The 26,945-nt window shown below is 49.6% G+C and overlaps 1 protein-coding gene across 7 annotated transcripts in view; it reads left to right on the top strand.

Annotated features, from left to right (window-relative positions):
* Positions 1-24,276, top strand: part of LGR6 (leucine rich repeat containing G protein-coupled receptor 6) — a 126,774-nt gene extending 102,498 nt beyond the window's left edge. For all 7 annotated transcript variants that reach the window (XM_055234538.1, XM_055234540.1, XM_055234541.1 and 4 more), the window contains 11 exons: positions 2,359-2,430; positions 2,674-2,745; positions 4,806-4,874; positions 6,086-6,157; positions 7,266-7,331; positions 8,457-8,528; positions 8,916-8,987; positions 10,708-10,833; positions 11,854-12,014; positions 16,462-16,542; positions 19,635-24,276. In XM_055234538.1, the coding sequence (XP_055090513.1) occupies positions 2,359-2,430; positions 2,674-2,745; positions 4,806-4,874; positions 6,086-6,157; positions 7,266-7,331; positions 8,457-8,528; positions 8,916-8,987; positions 10,708-10,833; positions 11,854-12,014; positions 16,462-16,542; positions 19,635-20,890 (2,119 nt within the window). In that variant the 3' untranslated portion in view covers positions 20,891-24,276. The remainder of the gene's footprint in view (positions 1-2,358; positions 2,431-2,673; positions 2,746-4,805; positions 4,875-6,085; positions 6,158-7,265; positions 7,332-8,456; positions 8,529-8,915; positions 8,988-10,707; positions 10,834-11,853; positions 12,015-16,461; positions 16,543-19,634) is intronic.
* Positions 24,277-26,945: the final 2,669 nt, after the last annotated feature.

Below are 26,945 nucleotides of genomic sequence, written 5' to 3'. Positions count from 1 at the left end.
AGAGCCCCAAACTTTCAGGCAGCTTAGTATCTGTTTTTTTTGTTTTTGAGTCGGAGTCTCACTCTGTCGCCCAGGCTGGAGTGCAGTGGCACGATCTCGGCTCACTGCAACCTCCGCCTCACAGGTTCAAGTGATTCTCCTGCCTCAGCCTCCCAAGTTGCTGGGACTACAGGCATGCGCCACCATGCCCAGGTAATTTTTGTATTCTTAGTAGAGACGGGGTTTCACCATGTTGGCCAGGATGGTCTCTATCTCTTGACTTTGTGATCTGCCTGCCTTGGCCTCCCAAAGTGCTGGGATTACAGGTGTGAGCCACTGCGCCCGGCAACTTAGTATCTTTATAGCTCAAACCACTCCCACCACCTGAGACCTATAGTACTAGCCCCATGCCACCTCCCTTGCCTCATCCAGAAGTTTGAAGGTATGAATGCCAGATGTAGGCAGCACATAGGGAACAACTGGACTACCTAGAGGAAATAGTCTGGCCAGGCGCGGTGGTTCATGCCTATAATCCCAGCACTTTGGGAGGCTGAGGTGGGCAGATCACTTGAGGTCAGAAGTTGGAGACCAACCTGGACAACATGGTGAAACCCCGTCTCTACTAAAAACACAAAAATCAGCCCAGTGTGGTAGTGCACACATGTAGTCCTAGCTACTTGGGAAGCTGAGGCATGAGGATTACTTGTACCCAGGTGGCAGATATTGCAATGAGCGGAGATTGTACCACTGTACTCCAGCCTGGGTGACAAAGTGAGACTCTGTCTCAAAAAAAAAAAAAAAAAAAAGTCTGAGAGAGAAACTATTGGAAGTTCTCCACTGCCAGAGTCACCAAGGTCTAACTTTTTTCCTTTGATCTGGGGCATGAGAGAAGCATGAGATTTGATCGATCAAGAGGGCATGGAGGGAGCAGGATGTGCAAAAGCGTTGAACCAGGAAATAAAACATTAGGGAAGAGAGAGGAGACCTAAGTTAGCAGGGACAAAAATATATGGGAGGGGGTGTACCTGTCTATCTACATCTCTCTCTCTCATCTATTGAGAGAAAGCTGCTTGAGGACAGGACCCCTGTCTTAGAAACTTCTAAATCCCTTAGAGCTTGGCCCAACATTAGACACAACGATGGTGTTTAAGAAAAACATAATGAGCAGATGAGAGGAATAAATTAATGAACAAACAGGCCTGGGTGGGTGGCACTGGCTGGAGGTGTCTAAGGGTGAAGCTGTGAGTGAGACAGCGTGAAGGTGGAAGTCACGATGGGGACGGCAGGAGGAAGACAGAGGTGAGCAGAGGCCAGGGGGACAGAGAAGCCAGAAACTTCCAATGAAAAAGAGGGGGAAGGAAAGGGGCCTGCTCCGCACAGGTTATGTACTTTTCAGTCCAACATGTTATTTATTTTGAAATGTTTTTCCCAACTAACCAAACATAATTCTGGCTTCCCGACTCCCAGACTCTCAGCTGGGTGCCTCAGTCCTCATTTTCCCATAGTGCCATCCACAGTCATTCAGCGGCCCATTCCAAACCTTATCCCCCTGGCTGCATGCTGTTGACACTTCTATGTTTCTTTGTTTCAGGGCCTTGAGGCCAAGCCAGCCTCCATTTGAGGAACATCCCTCACTTGGGATCCCCTGGAAGCTGTGTCTTTTCTGTATCTTCCTTTTCCTCTCACACACCCTTGGCTTCCTCTGTGGGGACCCACCAGGGCTCCCACCACAAGTGACTAAGGAGAGGATTCCCTTCCTGGGGTCGGAACTCAGCCTCTTGCTCTTGAGTTGTTCCCACAGGCTTCCTGAGGCCTGCAGCCATGTCTCCACCCCTCATTCTTTTTACACTTGTTAGGGAAAAGAGGGTGTGTAATTGAAACAGGTAGAAAAATCAGCTGGGTGCGGTGGCCCACGCCTGTAATCCCAACACTTTGGGAGGCTGAGACAGGAGGATCACTTTAGCCCAGGAGTTCTAGACTAGCCTGGGCAACAAAGTGAGATCTTGTCTCTACAAAAAAATAAAAAAAATTAGCCAGGTGCAGTGGCACATGCCTGTAGTCCCAGCTATGTAGGAGGCTGAGGCAGGAGAATCGCTTGAGCCCAGGAAGTCGAGGCTGCACTGCAGTGAGCCAAGATCGCATCATTGCACTCTGGCCTGGGCAACAGAGACGCCATCTCAAAAAAAAAAAAAAAAAAAAAAAGAAAAGAAAAGAAAAATCACAGGCAGTATTTGAATCTGAACCTGGAATCTCCAGGCCTATGCCTCTTTTGTCTTATGGACTATCTAGCTTGCTGTCCAAAAGCCCTGTGGAATTCCATGCCTCTCCCTCTCTATACTTTTCTCCAAATCCTCACTGGTTCCTGGTGTTGTCTTCCAGGGGGTTCCATAACAACAATATCAAGGCCATCCCAGAAAAGGCCTTCATGGGGAACCCTCTGCTACAGACGATGTGAGTATTACTTTCTCTGGTCTCTTAATGCCGAACAGTGTTTCGGGGAGGAGGACAGAGGATGGGAAGGCAGGATGGACTTCCCTAGGAAGCACCAGGGAGGCAGAAGTATGGGAGGGGTTGCCTTTCCCTGCATGTTCTTTCCTGGGTCTACATTGATAGGAGAAGAAAACAGAGATTGGCCTTAGTCCCAGCAGAAAGGCCTGAAAAACCCAATTAGGTGTTTGGACCTTCTTCTTCCAGACACTTTTATGATAACCCAATCCAGTTTGTGGGAAGATCAGCATTCCAGTACCTGCCTAAACTCCACACGCTGTAAGTTGGCTCCTGAAGGCTGCTGCAGCCTGAACTTCCCCCTTTGCTCACTCCTTCTTGCTCTCTCCTGCCTATCGCCTGCGGATCTCTCCCTTGCAAGGCACAAGTCCACTGCAAAGCATGGTCTTCAAGGCTGCAGGCCTCTGCTTTGCTCAGACCCATTCCCACCTCTTTCTAAATTTAATAGCCTCCCTCCACCTCCCTGAACTGTGGCTTCTTCCCAGGTCTCAAAGGGACAAAGAAGGTCCATCTCCATAATCAAGGACTTTCATCTGGCCTCTTGGGTTTTGTCCTGTTCACGGTAGCTTTTCCAGAAATAACTGGGAGTTTTGAATATGGTGTGTTCTCAAGGCTTTTCCTCCTGTGGCCTTGGAGCCCAGATCCCTGGGCACTTTCCTGTGCCATCGTTATCACCCTTGGCCTGAAGGTGCTCTCTGTTTCCCCTCTCTCATTCTCTAATTTCCAGCCCAAGTCCCACTTCTTCAAAAAGCTTCCATGGGGCCAGGCACAGAGGCTCACGCCTGTAATCCCAGCACTTTGGGAGGCCGAGGCGGGTGGATCGCTTGAGGTCAGGAGTTCGAGACCAGCCTGGCCAACATGGTGAAACCCCATCTCTACTAAAAATACAAAAAAAGTAGCCGGGTGTGGTGGTGGGCATCTGTAATCCCAGCTACTCAGGAGACTGAGGCAGGGGACTCACTTGAACCCGGGAGGCGGAGGTTGCAGTGAGCCAAGATCGCACCATTGCACTCCAGCCTGGGCAACAAGAATGAAACTCCATCTCAAAATAAAAATACAAAAATTAGCCGGACATCGTGGTGCATGCCTGTAGTCCCATCCCAGCTAAGCTACTTGGGAGACTGAGGCAGGAGAATCACTTGAACCTGGGAGGCTGAGGTTGCAGTGAGCCAAGACTCAGTCTCAGAAAAAAAAAAAAAAAACCTTCCATGGATGGCTGTCAGCCTACTGTGGCATCACAGTAACATAGCCGAAATCTCCAGAGCACATACTTAACTTTCATGTTCGTTACGGCATTTCATCTTCATCGTAACCCTGTGAGGTAGGTGTTACTGGTCTGTTTTATAGGTGGAACATGAGGTACTCAGGCCCTGCTTGGGCATGAACCCAGAACCCTTTAATTTCAGATTCTAGGCTCATTTCTGGACCCCACACTGCCTCCTCGGGGCTTTTCACAACACTCAATTTTCTGCACTGCTGTTGCATGCAGGCCCTATGTGGGTCCGTGTCCTCAATAAAATAGGAGATGGTGTGGAGGAGGAAAACCACCAGTCTAAAGCAGTTTAAGAGAACTGATAGTTCTCTTTTTTCCTTTTTTTTTTTTTTTTTAGACAGGGTCTCACTCTGTTGCCCAGGCTGGAGTGCAATGGCGCGATCTCAGCTCACTGCAACCTCCGCCTCCCAGGTTCAAGTGAGTCCCCTGCCTCAGCCTCCCGAGTAGCTGGGATTACAGGCGCCCGCCACCACGCCCAGCTACTTTTTGTATTTTTAGTAGAGATGGAGTTTCACCATGTTGGCCAGGCTGGTCTTGAACTCCTGACCTCAGGTGATCCGCCCGTCTTGGCCTCCCAAAGTGCTGGGATTACAGGCGTGAGCCACCACACCTGGCTGAGAACTGATAGTTCTAATAAAGTTCCAGCAGATGACATTTTAGGGGAGACCCTATCTCAGGTTCTAATAAGCAAAACCCAGCAGCCAAGGGCTTCTCCAGAAGCACCCAAGCTGTTGTCTGTTAACCAGAGGCCATTCCCATGTTGCTTGCATGTGGAGTTTTTGCAAGCTGAAGTGTGAATGCTGAGGTTACCCAGCTCTGTCTGGGCGAGAGTGTGCTGAGCAAACTTAAGCAAATGACTGGTTGGACCCTGCTAAGCATGGCTCAGCTTCCACGAGGGCCTACGTGGCTGACTTGAGGAAGATTGCAGGGAAGCATGACATTTCCCCCAAAGGAGGAGTCCCGGAGGGGAGACAAAATGGAGAATTGAGAGTCTTGATGTTGAGATGCTCTGACCCCACCCCTCAGAGCTCATTGTCTCTGTTTCCAGATCTCTCAATGGTGCTACAGACATCCAGGAGTTTCCAGATCTCAAAGGCACCACCAGCCTGGAGATCCTGTGAGTGGCTTCTCTCTCCCTACCTTATCTATCGCCCCAGCTTCATTCTCAAGGGCTCTTCCACTCCCTGCCCCTGGAAGCCTGTCTAGGTTCCTTGCTTCCCTTTTATCCAGCCTGTCTCTACTACTGGCTCCATCCCTTTCCTCCTGATGTGGCACTGCCCACAGACAAGGTCAGGAGGTGGCAGATGGGATGGCAGTAAGGAGGCTGGTCTTTCTCTCTTTACCATGCTTGGAGTTTTCAAGTATTAATTTAGAGCTCCTAACCCCAAGCCACAGGTACACTGAGGGTTGAAGTGATGGAGAGGAGGGTCGTGAAAACCCGTCTTTGCCTTTCTGAAGCTTGATTCCAACAAAGACGTTCTTGTATTTTCTATTATTATCTCCTGTGGCATAGAGGGCAGGAGCGTTGACGCATAGTAGGCCCTCAATACATTTAAATGAATGAAATGAAACAATTGAGCAAACACCCAGAGTGAGTGTCAGGAAGTCGGCTGTCTTGCCCCACACCACAAAGTTCATTCATGGCACCGCTGGGACTGGGGCTGTCCTCTGTGCCTCCGTTTTCTCCCCACTAGATTCACTGGCATGTGGAAAATTTTCCATGAGGGACGTAGTCATTCCCCAAAGATGACCTTGGCCTTGGGTCCTTCCTGGGATACCCTGCCTAAAGCCAAGCCTGCTCTCCAACCTGCCCCCACAGCCCTCTCCAGCCCAGCGCCTGGTTCTTCCCTTCTTTCTCATCTCTTCTCCCTCCTCCGAGGCACAGGGACCAAATTCTGTGCCCGTGTACCATGGTCCCACTACGGTGTTTTTCTGTCTGCACTTGCCCATGGACATCCCCTCCTCTAAGGTCCCTACAGCAGAGAAGATTTGTGTCCCTGTCCTACAGGCCCAGTGCTGCTTGAGACCATTATGAGACGTGGGGTGGGGATGGGATGGGGATGGCTGGAGCAGAGCCCTGGGCTGTGGCCCTCTCTCTCCACTCCCCTCCCCCAGCTCCTCTAGGCCCAAGGGAGCTTGGTGCTGAGATGCCAGTGTCTGTTCGTTTCTGTCCCCACAGCCCCACCCCCTGCCCTGTCTCTCCCTCCATTTCTCTCTTTTGTTAGCTCTGTCATCCCACGACAGTATCAGGTCCAGAGCTGGAGCCGGGTGGCTGGGAATGGCAGGGCCCTGGGCCTGGTGCCAGCTCTGTCTCTGTTCTCCCTGCAGGACCCTGACCCGCGCAGGCATCCGGCTGCTCCCATCGGGGATGTGCCAACAGCTGCCCAGGCTCCGAGTCCTGTGAGTGCTCACAAGCATTCTACAGTCTTGGCATTGTGCCCCTATCCCCATGTCCCACAAAAGGCCTCTCCTGCTTCTGTCCCACTTGGTCACTTCCCTTCCTGGAGAATGGGGCAGCATAGACTCCTGCTGAGATCCTACCCCAGAAGGACTGGGTTTGAGGCACAGCTCTGCCACTTACTAGCTGTATTGATTTGGACTCACTCTTTAATGTCTCTGAGCTTCGATATCCTCGTCTATAACATGTGAGTCAATTTGTAAGGGTTGAAAAAAATATGTAAAGCACCTAGTGCATAATACCAATAAACGACATAATTACTCTAATTTACACAAGAAAATTAGTCCCCTCTTGGGATCTTGGGACTGTGGAGGTACTTAAGTGGCCTCTGAAGTCAAGGGGAGTTTTCCTCTCTCCTTGGACTCCAACATGAATCTGAGCCTCCTCATCAGGGACCATAGCTCTGCAGCTCAAGATGGGTGGACCAACGCACAGTGTGTAGAAACAGCCCTAGACTGGGGGTCCGGAGACACAGGCTCCAGACTCAGCCTTGCCACTGACTGGTTGTGTGTCCTTTAGCAGGTCCTGTCCCCTCTGTGGGCCTCAGGTTTCTCATCTGCTGAGTGAAAGGGTTGGGCCAGATGATCCCTAAGGGCCTCCAGCTCTGATCTTTCCTGCCAGCTCCATAAATGGTGACTGCAGGTGCTTGGGTTGGCACTGCTCAGTGAGGTCCAATGTGTTCTCTGCTGGCTGGCTCAGTGCCCCTCTCCCCAACTCTTTGCCTCTTTCCTCTTCACCACGCCCCTCTCACTTCCTGTTCTTCTTTCCCCAGGACTCTCCCAGGTTCCCTCAGGCCATCACGTGATAAGGTAGCCCCATCTAGGCCCAGTGAGAAGTGGGACTTAGTAGGAGGAAATGCAGAGAAAGCAAATTGAGGAGACTGGTGCCCTGGTGTGAGATGCGTCAACAGCCATGTCCCTGTGGGGTCCCCACAGCCTTCGGCTGCTTGACAGGAAAGCACAGCCCTGGCCAGAGCCCCCGGCCTCTACCCACCGCAGCCCTCACATAGCCACCACTTCACCCCAGCCCTGGCCTTTCTCTTTTTCCCAGGGAACTGTCTCACAATCAAATTGAGGAGCTGCCAAGCCTGCACAGGTGTCAGAAATTGGAGGAAATGTGAGTCTGGGGTAGGGAAGAGGCAAAAGCATGCCAGCCAGACCCTGAGCAAGTCCTGCAGGGAGGCATGATGGGGGGGTGTCAGTAAGGGCCAATGCACACTTTGACATTTCTTCCTTCTCTTTTCTGAGTTTGTTTAACCCAGAGTTTAGGGCTGAGAGTTTGGCAGAGGCCTGCACAATGGCCCTAGGACTCACAGCAGAAGACAGACCCAGGAGCTGGTGCCCAAAAGGAGTCTCAAGGCAGCCCCTTATGAATCAATAGCAACACAGAAATGCAGTAGTGATTAGGACCATTGGAGGGACAGGGTCACATCAGGGCCCAGTGGGATAGACCGGAGAAGGCTTTAAGGAGTTGGAAGCACCCTGCATTTTGGAGCATGCTCTCTCCTTTTCCATACCCCTGTAAACATGCACATGCATATGTGTGTATGTGTTTGCATGTTACACACAGACATACACAATCATATGTGGAAGAACAAGCCTGGGATTCAAAGGTCACAAAGAAAATATCACTTGAAAAATTCTCTAAGCTCTGTTAACCCAGCTCCTGTTTTCTCAAGCCAGCATGGCCTCTTGAGCTTCCCTGTGTCTGTCCCCTGCTTCTAGGCAGGGCCATGCCTTTTGGGGCTGGGGCAGGGTACAGATATGAGGGTCTCCAGTTTGTCTAGGTGCTAAGGGAAGGAGGGTCTTCTGCATGGCTGAGGCCCAGGGTCCATCTCCCATTCAGACAACCAGTCTACTGAGCTCTGCTTCCCAGCTCCGGCCAGTCACTTGGGTTGGGTGGTGTTCTGCTTCTGGGCTAGGGTCTGGAGGACCCATGGTGATGGGAGGTGTGGGGGCTAGTTTGGCTGGGCTGGGAGCCAGGCCCAGTGGGAACACTGGAAGCTGACTCCCTTTTGGGCCACAGGGATGGTTTTGTGGCTTTGTCTCCTGACCCACTTACCCAAGGCAACCGGATCCCTTTGTGCTCCCTTTAATTCTGGTGACTTCCTCGGGCTGGGCCCTTTCTTCCTGTGCCAGGAGAAGTGGGGGGCTCTACTTTCTTCCTCCCAGTGCTCGGGGGGCATGGAGCAGAGCCAGGGTCTGAGCCTGCCGGCTCATCCAGCCTCTCTTGCTGCCCTAGCGGCCTCCAACACAACCGCATCTGGGAAATTGGAGCTGACACCTTCAGCCAGCTGAGCTCCCTGCAAGCCCTGTGAGTACCCACATCCAGGGTGGGCCATGGAGGAGCCACCGTGTCCCTCTGCCAGGCATTCTCATTGTCATAGCACATGTGTACAATTTAAGCAAACGTGACATGCACATCGCCTCCCAGCTCCGTAGCCCCCACCCCCAGCACACACACACACTTCTCTAGCTGGTACCCAGGAGGTCTTGAGGCTCTGGAGCCAAGCTGTCATGTCCCTATTCCTGGGGCCACAGCCAGCTCAGGAGCTGGGCAGCAGCAGGTACCTTCCCCAAAAGTCTAAGGTTACTGTTACTGGGGGCAGGTCAGATGGGGGTATGTGAGGGAGAGCCCGGTGGGAACAGTGAGTCCTCCACCTATCACTGTCCCCTCCTGTCGCACCCTCTCTGCCTGCAGGGATCTTAGCTGGAATGCCATCCGGTCCATCCACCCCGAGGCCTTCTCCACCCTGCGCTCCCTGGTCAAGCTGTAAGTGCCTGCTGCATTCTCCTCCAGGATGCTGGGGGCCAGTCGGGACTATGGGCTGGCCAATGGGGGGCAGAAGGGCCACCCCAGAGCAGGAACATGCATATCCCAGGGAGGTGGGCCTCAGCCTAATCAATCATTCTGACAATCCATTTGACAGAGTGTGGGGCCTGATAAACAGAGAGCCTGCCTCTTGCAAGCTCTGGAACATCATCTGCTAATGTTCTGCAGTGTTTTGGCAGCCTCAGCCCTCCTCATCCCCCCTGCCTCAGTCCCATCCCCATCCTCTGTATCCACCAATAAAGAGGATATATTGGGCCTGGAATCCCTTCACACATAGGAGGGTGGAAGTAGATGTGGGAGCCAGGGTCTCAGAGAGCTCAGGGGTTCCCTGCTTGAGCATTGCTGTAGAGGACTGCCATTCTGTGAGGCAGCAGGGGACCTCAGGTCCTTTAAATGACATAGGATGTAAACAGAGTGAGCAGTGTTGGCTACATGGTCATTATGTCAGGGCTGGAAGGGGCCTCTGCTGCAGCTGCCATGCACTGTGGGGCGGGTTATTCACTGCCCAAGCGCTCCTGCCCAAGAGGGAGCTGACCTCTTGGGCACCTGCTTGCCAAGCTGTGAGTCCTAAAAGCACATCTACCTAGACTGGGCCCTTTTCTGGTTAACACAAAGACTTCTTTTGGGCTAGCTCCAGCCCTGGCCTCAGAGACCATCTAGCCCTACCCGCTTCACTTCACAGGTGAGGCCTCCAAGGCCCAGGAGGAGAAGTTTACTCAAAGCCAAGGGCCAGGACTCCCAGCAGGCACACAAGTTCCTCCTCAGGCTGGGGCCGTGGCTTTGCAAAACTCTCACCTCCGTCTTCCCTCTCCTGTTTGCTCTAGTCCTGCCAGATAGGTAGGGTGGATATTTTTATCCCTTTGAAAGATGAGGACACTGAAGCTCAGGCAGATTTGTGGCTCCCCTTGGTTACACAGCGAGTTGGTGACAGTGCCGGGTTTCCTGCCTTCCAGTCCAGGGCTGTTTCCACGACGCACAGTCTGTGGTCTTGGTGTTTGGTTTGGAACCCTGGGCTTCCTCTAATGCGCCTCCAGTAGAAGAACATGCATGTCCTCACCTCTGGCTACAAAGCAGGCCCTACAAGATGGAATGGATGACCCAATCCCTGCTTGTAGCCAGATGACCAGCTCTGTCCAGTCCCAGACTCAGGCCTCTTATATCATCAGAAAAGTGGGAGGAAAGGCAGGGGGATGGGATAAACAACAACAGGAAGGTTCCCCAAAGGGGTGGGCAGGGCTTCCTGGATGGCACTTAGAACTGGGCACAGGAACTGTGGTTGAGGGAGCTCTGTTACCTACAAATTGGGACAACTTGGCATTAAGTTAGAACAGTCCCTGGTATATAGTTGGCACCGTTATGTATTGAATGAATGAGTGAATAAAAGAATGAACAACCTGTTCATTCTTTTATTCACTCATTCATTCAATACATAACGGTGCCAACTATATACCAGGGACTGTTCTAACTGCAGATGGTGCCTCTAGCAACTCTTGGCTGCCCTCCTCCCTCGGCATTCAATGCTCTCCTCTAAGCTTCTCTCCTGCCCTTTGCTCCTCTCCTCTTGCTTCCATCCCAGGCACACTGGCCACATCCTCAGCACAGCCCTGCCCCCTCAGCAGTACTACTGACTGCCAATAACCCTGACCATCCACTGTCCTAGGGACCTGACAGACAACCAGCTGACCACACTGCCCCTGGCTGGACTTGGGGGCTTGATGCATCTGAAGCTCAAAGGGAACCTGGCTCTCTCCCAGGCATTCTCCAAGGACAGTTTCCCAAAACTGAGGTGAGGGACTGGCTTTCCCCAACACCTGGGTAGGCCAGCTGGAGACCCAGGAGGGACAGAGAGAAAGCCAGATGGCCCCACTCTGAGAAGAGCCTAGAGGCTTAGGGTTTGACCAAGATTTAGTGGAAGGGCTCACCTGACCACCTACAGACCAACGGGGGCCTGGTTCATGCCTCCCCTTCCTCTTTATCTCCTTGGTGGCATTTTCCCCTGTCCCAAGCTCCAACGCTAGTGAGCACTGGGACCTGAGAGTGATAGAAGTAAGATGATGTGAAGACCCCCTAGCCCTCCTTGCACCTCATCTGGTTCCACGTGTCCAGATTATCTGTCCTCACTTGGGAAGCATCTGAGCCCCTGGAATCAGGGCAGAGCCCAGGACACTGATGGGTGGAAAACAAGCTGCGCAGCCAGGCCGTGGTGCTAATGACATCCAGGCCTCTTCCATGCAGCAGCAGTGGTACAGCCTGTGTGGCCCAGGCCTTGTCTGCTGCACACTAATGAGATGCCCTTAGGGCCTCTGCACTCACCCTCAGAGGGCACCAAATCCAGCTCCAATATGCCCAGAGATGGGGGAGGGATAGGGTGCAGGTCTCACTGAGGGCCAGAGTGAAGAATCAGCAGAAGAATCCATGTGGCCTTAAATATAAAAGAGGAGGTGCTGCCTGGGAGGAGAAGCAGAGCACTAGCAGTGCTGTTTGAGCTTGGGGAAGCCTCTCCCCGTTCTGAGCCAGCAGAGAGGACTCCTTAAACAACGGGCAGAACATTGCTTTCCCCATCTCACTTGCCAAGATGAACAAAGAAAGACAGAAATGCCTCCAGAGCCCTTCAGATCAGGAGTCAGGCTGCAAGGCCCTTACAAAGAATGCCTAGGAGACTGCCAGCACAGTGAACAGGGAACTTGGGAGTTGAAGGACAGGCACTGAGTGCCCAGCCCCTGGGTTGGAGATCTCTTAAATCAGACTTAGGTCTTAGACCCCAAAGATGCTGAGGCAGCCCACCTGCCCACCTATCCCCCACCAGGATCCTGGAAGTACCTTATGCCTACCAGTGCTGTCCCTATGGGATGTGTGCCAGCTTCTTCAAGTCCTCTGGGCAGTGGGAGGCTGAAGACCTTCACCTTGATGATGAGGAGTCTTCAAAAAGGCCCCTGGGCCTCCTTGCCAGACAAGCAGAGAACCACTGTGAGTGACCGGGGGCCCTGGGCTGGGGAGGGTAGTGGGCTGTGGAGAGGAAGTTAGAGGGGATGCTTGGGGGACCTGAGAGGGAATCTGACAGCAGCTGCAGAGGGAAGCCCCACAGAGGTGGGAGGAGCTGCCTGTGACCTGGGAGGAAACTCTACCTCTGCACTTTGTCTCTCCACAACTACACCCAGGGGTGTTTGGGACAAAGTAATGATGGTAACAATGGCTGTGGCAATGTCTCATCTTCCTAGCCCTTTGCAGTTCACAAAGTGCCTCTCACGCACCATTTCACTTAACCCTCCCCTTGTGGTCCACATATTTCTTCTCCTTCAACCTCAGGGTATTCTCAGAGAAGACAGACCCCTTATTTTATCAATCTGAGCCAACAGGATTTAATTACATCAATTGAATTAAACCTACTTCCAGAAAAAAAGAATCCCCTCATAATATGTCCTAGAACCAAAAGGAACAGTGTAGGGTTATTGCTGTCCAAGTCCATCCTACACCTCCAGTCTGCCCCATGAGTCTGAAAGTGAGACTTCCATGGCTGCCAGGTGCAAGAGACCTTCACTGGGAAGGACCATTCCAGTGCAGGCTGTCTTGGGCCATCTGTGTTTCTGGAAGAGTTAGGATAAAAGGCACATGTTGGGGGCAGGCAGCCAAGGGGGTTTGAGGGATCATTTACTAAGTGGTATCTTAGATACTAAGGGCAGACAAAAGGGCTTCCCTCTCCCCCTGCCCATATTATAGAACACAAGCAGAATTAGGAGGGAGAGAGTAGGGGTCCTCTGCTTTGGGGTATTCTTTTTCCATCTCTAACTCTCCACAATATTTCAATGGAGAAAATAAACAAAAAATCAAATATAAACATGTAAGAAAAACATCTCATGATAGTGTAGACAGAACTGAGGTCCAATCCCAACTACAACATTCACCAGTTGGATTGCACTGGACCAGTCATGTAACCATACTGAGCCTCACTTTCAATGAGCAAGATAATTGGCTGGGCGCAGTGGCTCATGCCTGTAATTCCAGCACTTTGGGAGGCCAAGGCGGGTGCATCACTTGAGGTCAGGAGTTCGAGACCAGCCTGGCCAACATGGTGAAACCCCGTCTCTACCAAAAATACAAAAATTAGCCAGGCATGGTGGCATGCGCCTGTAGTCCCAGCTACTCAGGAGGCTGAGACAGGAGAATGGCTTAAGCCCAGGAGGCAGAGGTTATAGTGAGCTGAGATCGCACCACTGCAAACTCCAGCCTGGGTGACAGAGTGAGATTCTGTCTCAACAAACTAAATAAATAAATAAGTAAGTGAGAAAGATAATGGATAGCTTATAGGCTGTTGGGGATGACTAAAAGATTCCATAAATGATGAAGTATGCTCACCGCTACTACTGAGGACAGGTGCCTTCTGGTGTACATGTATAGGGAGAGTGCAACTGTGGAGTCCAGGGCACAGTGTATGGAGGGCAAATGGTGGGCAGGCAACCTGGGGGTCTCTGAGAGCCTTCTTCCCAATGTATTAACATATCTCCCTAGGGAGGGTATGAGGACCCTATGAGGAGCAGCCCAGCAGCCTGGCTGGCTCTGGGCCAGCAGACGGCTGTCCCCGGGGGACATTCCCGGATGTCTGCTGTACACTCCCTCAGGGGGCTGGAAGGAGGAATGGAAACTTTCCTTCCTCAAGGTGAAACTTTCCACCGGGCTTAGGTCTTGGAGAACCACAGGGCGTCAAGATCGTGGGCTGCCTGCCGCCTGTAACGGGAGCTAGGGCAGGGCCCCCCACTTCCTGTGGGAGCTAATGAGCCTCGAGAAGGAAAGCCAGGAGCTGCTGCTCCAGCCAGATTCGATTTCCTCCTCGTTTGAAGAGTGGTTACTTAACACCTTGGCTGTGACTTTCCCAGCCTCAGACAGAGTCCACGGGTTTCACCCCTTGTGTTTCATTCATGCATTTTGATTTCAAAGAATTGCTGAGCTCCATTCTGGAGAGCAGGGGTGGGCAGGGAGTGAAAGGTAAAGAGGAGGAAATGCCAGGACTCTGTGGGCACGACTCAGCCTCCTACCCGCCCTGATGGTGTCTGGGGCAGGGACAGCTTCACAGTCTTCCTGCCTCCTGGGAACACTCCCAACTGATGGTGTTTACCCTTTAAGTGGGGAGGAAGGATCCACACAGGAAACAGACTTTGTGAACCAAAGATGGAACAAGTGCAACAAACAGAGTCACCTATCCATTGCCCTGTATGATGGAGGAAGAGCCCACAGGATGCTGTCTCTTAAACCTGAAGATTGTACAGTTACCTTGTGAAGACAAGCCATTCTTTCCCCAACTTGGGTCCTCAGACACATTTCCCAGTCTGACTTGAGAAACTTGTCTTATTCTTTAAAAAGCCTTTCAGTAATGGATTATCACTGCAAAAAATGTTTTGTCTTTATAGATTATAAAATGTTCTAGATTCTCATTTCAAAATTCTTATAGAATTTGTGGACCTCCAGCATGTCTGCAACCCCCTAGAGTTCACAGGTCCTAGTTTGAGAAACACTGCAATAGCGAATAAGAAAAAAAAAAAAGTGTAGGGCCGGGCATGGTGGCTCACGCCTGTAATCCCAGCACTTTGGGAGGCCGAGGCGGGTGGATCACGAGGTCAGGAGATCGAGACTATCCTGGCTAATACCATGAAACCCCATCTCTACTAAAAATATAAAAAATTAGCCTGGCGTGGTGGTGGGCGCCTGTAGTCCCAGCTACTCAGGAGGCTGAGGCAGGAGAATGGTGTGAACCCAGGAGGCAGAGCTTGCAGTGAGCTGAGATCACACCATTGCACTCCAGCCTGGGCAATAGAGCAAGACTCCATCTCAAAAAAAAAAAAAAAAAGTATAAAGCCTGGACTTAGAATTGAAAAGAACATTAAAGATGATCTAGTCCAGCCTCGGACTCAGTGTAGAAGTGCTTTCTCTCACACTGGGGACTTTCTGTTTAGTATCATCAGTGACAAATTATGTTCAGCTCATGCATCTGTAAATCTCCTGAACCTTCCCCACCCCCGACCCCCCAAAGTAATCAGTCCCTTGCCTGGGAAAGCATAATGGTTAAACATCTGGGCTCTGTAGTCAGACAAACCTGCATCTGAATTCTAGTCTATTGCTGTGAGGCTGCAGGCAAGCCACTTAACTTCAATGAGCCTCAGTCTCCTTATCTGTCACCTGCCTCACATGGCTGTTGTGAAGGTTAATGGGACCATGAAGATGAGGATTGGCTGGGCACAGTACCTGGTGCCGAATAAGAACTCAAGAAATGTTAACCCTTATTGTTCAGTAAATCTATTAGCTGAAAATTTTTTTCTAATTGATACATAATAGATGTACATATTGGGGGGTCATGTGTGATTATTTAATACATTCATATAATCTATATAAAGATCAAATCAGAGGAATCGGGATATCCTTCACCTTAAATATTTGTCTTTATGCTAGAAACATTCAAATTATTCCCTTCTAGCTAGTAAATAAATCTGTTAGTTGATGCCACTCATTGTAGCATGACAATTTGTTTCCTTATTAGTCTCCACAAGCTCTTTCAGAGCAGGGCCATCTCTTATTCATCCCTGAAATTCTTCTGCATTTGGCCAGTGCCAGAATTGCACTCAGCAGATGTGGACCTATTCTGCACCTGTTGAAGGTGGGATGTTCCTTTGTTGGACAGCTCTAATTGTGGGAACTTACTCTTGTTAGGAAGAAGTAGAGTGTCTCCATTCGAATCATAATTTCCCTCCTTCTACAGTCCATCCATTGATCCTGGTTCTACCCTCTGGGGCAAAACAGCATGTAGAAGTCGAATTCCTTTACCCCTAATAGTCCTTCAGCCCTTTGAAGACGTCCATGATATCCCCACTTACTCTTACCTCCTCCAAGTTAAACACCACCCAGTTGCTTTGACTGTTTCTCTCACAAATGGCTTCTGCTCTCTCACCCCCTAGTTGACTCGTTCACGTCTGAACACACTTCAGCTCACTGCTGTTTTTCTTAATGTGTAGTTTTCACAACTACACGTTATTACAGTGACACAAAATTACAGTGACAGCCCAGCCAGAGTAGAGAAATGTGTGATCACTAGCATACATTATTAAAACAGCTTCCACTCCAACTCGAAGCAGCACTTGTGGGTAAGGCCGACTGGAGAGGACACAGAGCCCTGACTAACAGAAAGAGAAGGTCTGGGTGAAATGTTTGCTGTGCACTCTTCAGTGCAGATAATCCACATGTGGACAATAGGAAGCTGACCAAATCTTTACCCCCAAGGGTAGAAATGGATGTGCCGGGTTGCTAGAGTGGCCAGTGCTGAGCAGAGTTAGTAAGGGATAACTGAAAGGAGGGGGCATTTGGAGAAAGGTAGGGCTTGACTGACACCAAGACCCAGGACCCTGCATCACTTTCTTGTGTCTCCTTTCAGATGACCTGGACCTGGATGAGCTCCAGCTGGAGATGGAGGACTCAAAGCCACACCCCAGTGTCCAGTGTAGCCCTACTCCAGGTGAGGTGGTGTCTGGGGAAAGGGGACGAGGGAGAATGGAGAAAGGGCACCCAACCACCTAGTTGAGGTATTAGTTTAGCCGGGCATGTCTGCAGCCACATTCTTTGCCTGACTCCCAGCCTGCTGCGGGAGGGCCCTCCTTTCATAATTCCTGGGGAAGGAACTGGAGTTCTTTCCCTTGGGTGGCTGCTTGAGGGGAGTAGCATGAATGGAGGTGAAGTCAAGCAATCAGCCAATTAGCATTTATGCATCCAGGATAAAACTACTGTCACACAGGAGAGAAGCAGGAAAGAATGCCTTGACCCCATTGCTCAGGGTGGCACGTAGGACTGCTTTTGAGTAATCCCTCAGTCTAAGACCCATACCACAGAATCCTAGAGCCAGGTGGGACTACAAAAGGTCACCTTCTCCATCCTTCCCTGTTCCATCCCAGGAAGATTACAGTCTCTGTTAAAACTCTGCACAGTGGAAAAACTCCATAGTATCCCTGGGCAACTCCTTACAGCACCATCTAACCCTTATAGTTGGGGAAGCCTCCTTTAGCGTCTAACCTAAATCCATCCTGCTATAAAGAAAGCAAAAAAGAAAATTCTCTTTCTCTTTGGTGCAATTAAACTTGAGATGTTTGGAGTGAGGAAGTCCCTTCCCTTGCATATAAAATGCTAACAGGCCACAGAAGGTGGGAAGCAGCATGCTACTTAGGCAAGGATGGGATTCTTCAGAATGAATAATTCTTCATTAAATGAGCATTCATTCTTCAGTGATGAACAGTTTGCTTCTTCTGTTTCATTCCACCTCCATTTTCCAGTTTTCCAGCTTTCTGTGGCCCAGGACCCTTGCCTTCTCCCTTTACCCTCTCTAAAGCCTAGAGTGATTGCCTGACCTTGCCCAGCCCGAGTTCTCAGTGCTTGGTGACAACAGCACGCCCTCTAGTGCCAGCTCGGGGCCAGAGCACTAACCCAACCTGTAGGAAGCAGGTGCTGCTTCTGACGTGGAAAAACACACATACTGCATTCACAATGCCATGGACGTTTCACCTCTGAAAACCAGTAATCAGCAGGGATGAGGTAAAAGAGGAAGTTCCAAAAGACAAAGTCCAACTTGAGCTTGCTTCTAAAATAACTCATACCAAATGGTCAAATAATTATGGTACATTTTATGGTACATAAAATATGTTTTGAGTAATATAAAAATATTTTTCTGGGAAAAAATTTGGGAAAGTCTGCTTGATAAAAATGTAACTTAAAGAGAACTGGAAACGCATATACAGTTATCTTAGTCCGCTTCGTGTTGCTATAACAGAATACCTAAGGCTAGGTAATATATAAAGGAAAGAGATTTGTTTGACTCACAATTCTGGTGGCTGGGAGGTTCAAGATCGGGCAGCTGCATGTGATGAGGGCCTCAGCTGCTTCAACTTGTGATGGAAAGCAGAAGGGGAGTGCATATGTGCAAATAGATCACAGGGTGAAAGAGAAGCCAGACTCCCTTTAACAACCCACTCTTAGGGAACTAATCCATTCCCTGGATTGATTGAGAACTCGCTCACCCCCACAGAAGGACATTAATCTGTTCCTGAGGGATCTGTCCCCATGGCCCAGACACCTCCCACTAGGCCCCACTTCCAACATTGCCACATTAGGGGATTCCATTTCAGCATGAGTTTTGGTGCAGACGAACCATATCCAAATGATAGCAACAGTAAAATCTTAATTTAGCTTAAAAACCTATATGTATGTATGTATTTTTTAAAGACTGGACGGAAGCATACCAAAATAATGAGTTATCTCTGAGAGGTGAAGTCTCATGTCATTTTAATTTTTTCATGTTGTATTTTCAAATTTTCTACAATTATCACCTAATATTTGGTAATAAGAAAAAAAAGGTTTAAAAATAGCTCCCACAAAGCCTCTCGAATTCCCAAGCTACCTAGAAACACACTGAAGAACAAGAGTGGAAAGCCAAAGAAAATGAAGAAATAATATTTCCAAAGTTACAAGGTGGTTTAGGAACAGACTTTGGAGAGAGGGATGGAAAACACCAGGATCTCACGTATCTCGTGTGGACCCAGGTTGGAAAACCCCAGAAGTCATCTGTATTTTGATTTACTGTACTTGAGACACTTTACCTCCAAAATACTGACTGACTGACAAATATTCAATGTGGTCTGTACCCCTCAGAGAGCAAGGGAGAGCCAGCCTGGTATAATATTTGGTCGGGACTCTCCCACAGTGGAGGACTTAGTGGATCACTGGGGACTGACTGAGAGAAACAGAGCCTCAGGCATAGACTGGTTACTGTCTGGGCAGTCCCTCAACGCCTCTGTCCCTACCCACCATATCTCCCAATTCTGATACCCTCTCCACTCCTTGATGGCAGCCTGTCCTTCCTTTCTTTCCAGTGCTGTCCTTCACTTAACATTTCCTCAATGTCTGGGTTTGTACTGTATTAATTTGTCCCATGTGTGTTTATATGTGTGTTTTTTTGTTTTTGTTTTTTTAGAGAGAGAGTCTGGCTCTGTAGCCTAGGCTGGAGTGCAGTAGAGCAATCTCAGCTCACTGCAGTCTCTGTCCCCCGGATTCAAGTGATTCTCCTGCCTCAGCCTCCCAAGTAGTTGGGACTACATGTGTGCGCCACCACACCCAGCTAATTTTTTGTATTTGTAGTAGAGATGGGGTTTTGCTTTGTTGGCCAGGCTGGTCTCAAACTCCTGACCTCAGACAATCCATCCGCCTCTGCCTCCAGAAGTGCTGGAATTACAGTCGTGAGCCACCATGCCCGGCCCATATGCGTTCTATGTTCTGGTGTATTGAGAGGAGGGTTAGGGTTCACCCCACTTGCAGCTCTTTGGAAGAAGACTCGTGTATGTCCCATAGCTGGGAGTTCTCTAAGGTGAGAACCTTCCAACTGGGAGTTCTCTGGGGCCAGAAACTGGGTCAGCCTCCCTTAGACTGGGAGTTTTCCGAGGGCAGGTGCCATGTTCATCTCCTTTTGATTGGAAATTCTCTGAATACAGAGGCTAACCTTGGTCCTCAAGACCTGGTCCCAACATCCTCTGGCCCAGGGTTAATGTCTGATCTTCTCTCCTACAGGCCCCTTCAAGCCCTGTGAGTACCTCTTTGAAAGCTGGGGCATCCGCCTGGCCGTGTGGGCCATCGTGTTGCTCTCCGTGCTCTGCAATGGACTGGTGCTGCTGACCGTGTTCGCTGGCGGGCCTGTCCCCCTGCCCCCGGTCAAGTTTGTGGTAGGTGCGATTGCAGGCGCCAACACCTTGACTGGCATTTCCTGTGGCCTTCTAGCCTCAGTCGATGCCCTGACCTTTGGCCAGTTTTCTGAGTACGGAGCCCGCTGGGAGATGGGGCTGGGCTGCCGGGCCACTGGCTTCCTGGCAGTACTTGGGTCTGAGGCGTCAGTGCTGCTGCTCACTCTGGCCGCAGTGCAGTGCAGCATCTCCGTCTCCTGCGTCCGGGCCTATGGGAAGTCCCCCTCCCTGGGCAGCGTTCGAGCAGGGGTCCTGGGCTGCCTGGTGCTGGCAGGGCTGGCCGCCGCGCTGCCCCTGGCCTCAGTGGGAGAATACGGGGCCTCCCCACTCTGCCTGCCCTATGCGCCACCTGAGGGCCAGCCAGCAGCCCTGGGCTTCGCCGTGGCCCTGGTGATGATGAACTCCTTCTGTTTCCTGGTCGTGGCCGGTGCCTACATCAAACTCTACTGTGACCTGCCGCGGGGCGACTTTGAGGCCGTGTGGGACTGCGCCATGGTGAGGCACGTGGCCTGGCTCATCTTTGCAGACGGGCTCCTCTACTGTCCCGTGGCCTTCCTCAGCTTCGCCTCCATGCTGGGCCTCTTCCCTGTCACACCCGAGGCCGTCAAGTCTGTCCTGCTGGTGGTGCTGCCCCTGCCTGCCTGCCTCAACCCGCTGCTCTACCTGCTCTTCAACCCCCACTTCCGGGATGACCTTCGGCGGCTTCGGCCCCGCGCAGGGGCCTCAGGGCCCCTAGCCTATGCTGCGGCCGGAGAGCTAGAGAAAAGCTCCTGCGATTCTACCCAGGCCCTGGTGGCCTTCTCTGATGTGGATCTCATTCTGGAAGCTTCTGAAGCTGGGCGGCCCCCTGGGCTGGAGACGTATGGCTTCCCCTCAGTGACCCTCATCTCCTGTCAGCAGCCAGGGGCCCCCAGGCTGGAGGGCAGCCATTGTGTAGAGCCAGAGGGGAACCACTTTGGGAACCCCCAACCCTCCATGGATGGAGAACTGCTGCTGAGGGAAGAGGGATCTAAGCCAGCAGGTGGAGGCTCGTCAGGAGGTGGTGGCTTTTGGCCCTCTGGCTTGGCCTTTGCTTCACACGTGTAAATATCCCTCCCCATTCTTCTCTTCCCCTCTCTTCCCTTTCCTCTCTCCCCCTCGGTGAATGATGGCTGCTTCTAAAACAAATACAACCAAAACTCAGCAGTGCGATCCATAGCAGGATGTCCCAGTCCCTGGCTCCACTGATCACCTCTCTTCTGTGACCATCACCAACAAGTGCCTCTTGGCCTGGCTTTTACTTGGCCTTCCTCAGCTTCACCTTCATGCTGGGCCTCTTCCTTGTCATGTCTGAAGCTGTGGACCAGAGACCTGGATGTTTGTCTGCTTAAAGGAAATGAGGGAAGTAAAGACAGTGAAGGGGTGGAGGGTTCATCAGGGCACAGTGGACAGGGAGACCTCACAGAGAAAGGCCTGGAAGGTGATTTCCCATGTGACTCATGGATAGGATACAAAATGTGTTCCGTGTACCATTAATCTTGACATATGCCATGCATAAAGACTTCCTATTAAAATAAGCTTTGGAAGAGATTATACATGATGTCTTTTTCTTAGAGATTCACAGTGCATGTTAGTGTAATAGAGAGAAGTCCTACAGTAGCAAAATCTATTGAACTTTGTTTAACCCAGTTCCCTGAATTATTTGGTAACAGGTTTTTGTCTGCTTATTTGGTTTTCCTGGAATATCTATTAACATGACAGAACTTAGCACTGTTCTCTCCCAGGGAGCTCATCTCTGTACCACCTAGTGCTACCGAGTGACATCACAAAATGCCACCACTTCCTGAAAGCCCTGATCAAGCCCTGATCCTAGAATGAACTGCCAGAGGTAACTGATGATTCCATCCACCAGTAGAGACTCTCAGCACTTACCTCCCACCTCTCTTATCCTATGCTGGGAAGGATGAGGAGAAGCCTGCCATTGAGGTTCCAGACTCAGACCCCTGAGTTGGGGCAGGGAGAAAGGGATCCCTGTGTATTCTCTCACCACCCTGCCATGAACCCCAGCAAGCCCAAGTACCAGTGAAAGTTTGTCTGCTGCAAGAGGGATAGTAAGGTTCCTGGATCCTGGCAGGGCTGTCTGGGTTCCCTCTGGCTCTTTGTTGCCTTCTTCCGCTTCTCCATCAGATGCCCCTGCCACCTCCTGTCACAAGCCAGGTCCTGCCTACTCTTTGGGACAAGGAGGCCTTAGACAGAAAACAGGAGAGATTTGAATTGTAGGTATTGAATTTTAGGAAATTGTAGTTATCTGGGACCCTGGGTGCCTCAGATAGGCCGCTGACCCTTCTGCCTCTCCCCTCATGACCTTTCTACCTGTGGTTTTCCAAGTGTCTCTGAGCATTTCCAGAATGCCCCCCTCACCCAGCCCCAAACACACACACATTCAATCTGAGAGTGAGGCGGTAAGAGCTGCAGCATCCTTCCAGACATTAAAGGTAATTCTTGGAGACATAAAAAGAGAATCCAAGACTCAGCAAAGGGCAAGACTTGCTCTAGGGTACCCCAACATCAGTCACATCTAGAGGACAGGAGTCTAGAATTCTGAGACCAGATGGAAAACAATCTTCTTCCTGAATTCTGGCGTGGTCCTCAGCCAGGCCCTATCCCCAGGATCTCCACTATTAAAACAACAAACCTGAAGAAAGCCCTTCTTCTAATTTTGTAGTTCAAGTTTCTGCAGCTTAGCTTCTCTGCTATCTCCCTGCTGTCCCCAGTGCCTAGTGGAAATTCTGACACAGGACAAAAAGGCTGCCTAGGCTGAGGTAGGTAGGGTAGCTCCATGGGTGAAACTTGCTACATTTCTAAATCTTATGTGACTAGTTGCCTGGTCTCTTATAGCCTCTGAAGCAGAATGTGCTGACCTTGTAATCCCAGAAGAATCTTAGGGTCCTACCATGAGGCCAGCCTCAGTGTAGGTACTCGCTAATGATGGCAGGTGTATTTATCAGTTGTTTATTTGAGAACCCTGCTCTCCCAATTTCCCCAGGGCTGATCAAGAGCCCTTAAAGAAAGGAGTTTGCTCTACTTTGGATACTGAGAATTGGTGACTCTTATCAGGGAAAGGAGTTCTTTGCCTCAGGAATGACAAAACTTGTACAATTTTTGGGAGCCTTGACTTGTAAAAGTCACCCCAGATCCCTTCTCACTTCTTGCCCCCACCATGTGATCATTGTTCCCCTTGGAGTTAGGGAGGCTGTGTTGAGGTGGAGCACAGTGGCCATGTGTTAGAGGCTTAGGAGTCACAGGAACTGCTCCCTACAAGTGGCCTCTTCTATGAAAGGGGGACCAGTGATTTTTGGCTGCAAGCTCAAGGGTAGCACCACTGTCACCTTATCATCTGCTTCTAAAGATCCAGACATCTGCTGGCCAGAGGAGCATCTGCTGAACCTTCTCATTAGAGGAGAGGTGTGGAGGAAGGGAGTGGAGGTGTTTGCCATGAACTATTTTCATTATTCAGAAAGTCTGGTCGATGTACACTTACCCGAAATAAAGCTGAGCAGTACAGTTTCTTTGTTTTTTGATTTCGACTGAATCTCTAGCAAGTCAGTATGTTATTCCTTTGGTTATCTTCATTATGATCCACAGAAGATTATGTATGTCTTTGATCACAAAATCAAAAAACAAATTATTCAATGCATGTAAATGCATTTTGTTGGGTTGACAAAATCTTCCAAAATGGTATCCATGGGGAAGAGTCTGTCCAAGAGGGCTATAGTGGTGGTATGCTGAGAACTGCTGACTGGGTGTGTGTTGCCCTGTGCGCTGTGTGCTGTGCATTGGCAACTGGTGCCAACCACAATCTCATCTCAGACCGATTTGTGGAAGAGAACCTCTTATGGCAGAAATGGTTTTTATAAGCAACTTTGAACATACCAATGGTAAAATCCAAAAAACGCTGAGCTGAGATTTGAAGGCTATGGATGAACAGAGCCCCTAGCGGGGCCTTCTCCATGCTTCCCTCTCTCCTCCTCTAGCCTCCAGTATCTTTCTAGTTTCCCTTTCCAGGAAGAATAAAAGGTCTAAAGAGTAGGGGAAAGGAAAAAGGAAGAGCTGACAATAAATAGGCCGAGTGACAATGATGGGAAGTTGCTAGAACGCTTTTTTGTTTGTTCTTCTATGTTTTCTTTAATTTTTTTTTACCTTTTTAAAACATTTTTATTTATTTTTAATTTTTTAATTTTTTTATTTCTTCTTATTTCGTAAACCAGCATCAGAACTACAGTAGCTAGAACCCTTGATCCCGTCTGGTACCATCTAACTACCTCTGCTCTGCTTTATAGCAAGCTCTCCCACCAACCACCCCCTCCCCACTCCCCCACCCCCACATCACTTCTGGGTTTCAGTTCCATGCCCTCTCCAGTTGCTTGAAGTATAAGGATTGTCAAGATGTAAATATTTGGATTCTTCTGTATAATAAAGCACAAATGAAGTACGATGTGTGTCCCTCAACTCCTTTCTGCTGTCTCTGGTGGAGCCATGGAAGTGGCCAGAGGTATTTGAGAGAGGAGTGATCAGTGGCAAGGCTCTTCCTTAACCTGTCTTCTGAGTTCTGGGGCACCTAGGGCACAGCCAAGGAGGCTCAGGGTTGGAGTTTGGAGGCATCAGAATCCATTCCATTCACCTACATCAAAGTGCCCTTTGTGTGCTTGCCACTGGATTAGACATAGAAAAATCTAAAGAAAGCAGTGGGCTGGGCGCGGTGGCTCACACCTGTAATCCCAGCACTTTGGGAGGCCCAGGCGGGCGGATCACGAGGTCAGGAGATCAAGACCATCCTGGCTAACATGGTGAAACCCCGTCTCTACTAAAAATACAAAAAAAAATTAGCCAGGATCATGGTAGGCGCCTGTAGTCCTGGCTACTCGGGAGGCTGAGGCAGGAGAATGGCGTGAGCCTGGGAGGCGGAGCTTGCAGTGAGCTGAGATCGCGCCACTGCACTCCAGCCTGGGCGACAGAGGGAGACTCCATCTCAAAAAAAAAAAAAAAATTAAAAAAATTAAAATAAAAATAAAGAAAGAAGTGAGCAGGTTGGGCCTTCATTATTCAGACTCTGAACACCTTCTGAGACCCAACCCTAATGCTGGGGTTTCCCGATAATGTGAACCCCAAAGAATCGGCTTGCTTTCCTGGCCTTGAGTGCACTCTCTCACGCACTCTCTGCCTTGGGAATCCTTACCCCCCTGCCCCTGGCCCAGCCTTGCTTCATAGTGGGATGATGCCCTCAAGACAACCAGGTGGCCCTTTCTCAGGGGAGGGAAGATTGAGTTCAACAAAACTTGCAATCATGGGGCCAAAGTGCTAGCCCCAGAATGGTATTAGGGCTTTACTGATCTAGTGCCTGTCTCCCTTCTGAGTGGAAGACTGGTGCCTTCATGAGTACCTGCCCTCCACTCTTGAAAACAGAGTATTTCAAACCCTCCATCTTTCTGTCTCAACTACAGGGAAGACCATTTCTTCAGCTGTTCTTCTTAGACTGGATTAAGAGACAGAAACTCAGGAGTTAACTCAAGTAAGTACGTGTTTCTTGAGAGGATCCATGTGAAGCAATAAGAGAGGCAGAATCTCAGCAAATAAATCCAAGGCCAAAAAGAACAGAAAGACTGGGCCTTGTGGTACCTGAAACTAGAGGCCATTCTGAATTTAGTCTGTGATTATTCTCTGTGGTGCCCACAATTAGCCGGTTCAGCTGCTCTCTGGAGGCCTGTTTTTATATCTATCTGCTTCTCAGCCACAATCAGGTGCTCCCACCCACTCCTTTTGTTTAAAAAGCTTTTCATAAATGTAATTTTTGAATAAGTAATACATTCACGTGGTTCAAATAACACATTCTTAACAGTTTCCCTCCCATCTCCGTCCCTATTGGCTCACTTCCCAAGCCCTCATTGGTTACCACTGTTATTAGTTTCTTATATATCCTTCCAGAGTTTTGAAAATATATATACTAGCAAGATGCATATGTATGCTTATTTTTCCTTTTTACCCAAAGTAGGACACCACAGTTCTGCTTCTGCTTTTTTAACCTGTGATATAGCTCAGAGACGTTTCCACAACAGTAAAGAAAGCATTCTAATGATTTTGAAGCAGGTTATAGCCCATTATGTAGATGTATCATGATTTCATCTTATTCCCCTTCTGATGGACATTTGGGTTGCTTACTCTTTTGCTCTTATAAACAATACCTTAACAAGTAACCTTGCATGAATGCAATTTAGCACCTGTGTAAGTAACTATGTAAGATAAATTCCTAGAAGTGGAATTGCTGGGTCAAAAGAATAATTTTTCAGAGGATACACGTGAAGCAATAAGGGAGGCAGAATAATTCTTTTGGCCTAGCAATGGGGTAAAGAAAAGGTATGATTATTTATTGCATAAATGAATTGTTTCCTTTGACTCATAGCCTCTGTTTATGGGTAACTTCTGCTTATGTGTACCTCACTATGATCCCCGTCCTTCCTCAAGGTCTCTGGATGCATCCTTTCAGCTTTCAGTTCCTGGGGTAATTTCCTTGTTGTTTTCCTTTTTAAATTTCCAAGGGTAATATCCTGAAAGATTGAGAGAGAACCGAACTAGCCAAACTTCCTTTTCTACAATAGGCCAAATCATAGGTTAATGGCCAACAGGTGGGTTGATCGCTCTTAGGCCAGGAACCTGTCCTGGTTCACTAAATTGTAGTGTGTGAATGGGTATGTTTGTGTGGGGTTATGTTGGACAAAATATAACTGCTCAGGGCTTTCCTTGTGCAAGGGCTGTGGGCAGGGCTACTTTTCTCAGAATGGACAGTAGGCACAGCAGGAAAGTTCCATGAGAGCAGAGATCATGCTGGTCTCATTCACTGTTGTAACCTCAATCCTTTTCATGAGGTCTAGCACAAAAAAAAAAAGGTGCTCAATTAATTTCTTTTGAAAAAAAGTATTAAGAAATTAATCGGCCGGGCATGGTGGCTCACGCCTGTAATCCCAGCAGTTTGGAAGGCCAAGGTGGGCAGACTGCTTGAGCTTGGGAATTCAAGACCAGCCTGGGCAACATGGTGAAACCCCATTTCTTAAAAAAAAAAAAAATACAAAAATTACCTGGGCATGGTGGCGTGCACCTGTAGTCCCAG

The sequence above is a fragment of the Symphalangus syndactylus genome, chromosome 19, assembly GCF_028878055.3.
Source record: "Symphalangus syndactylus isolate Jambi chromosome 19, NHGRI_mSymSyn1-v2.1_pri, whole genome shotgun sequence".
NCBI lineage: Eukaryota > Metazoa > Chordata > Mammalia > Primates > Hylobatidae > Symphalangus > Symphalangus syndactylus.
Note: the sequence above shows the minus strand (reverse complement) of the source record. Positions and strands in the feature narration are given on the sequence as shown.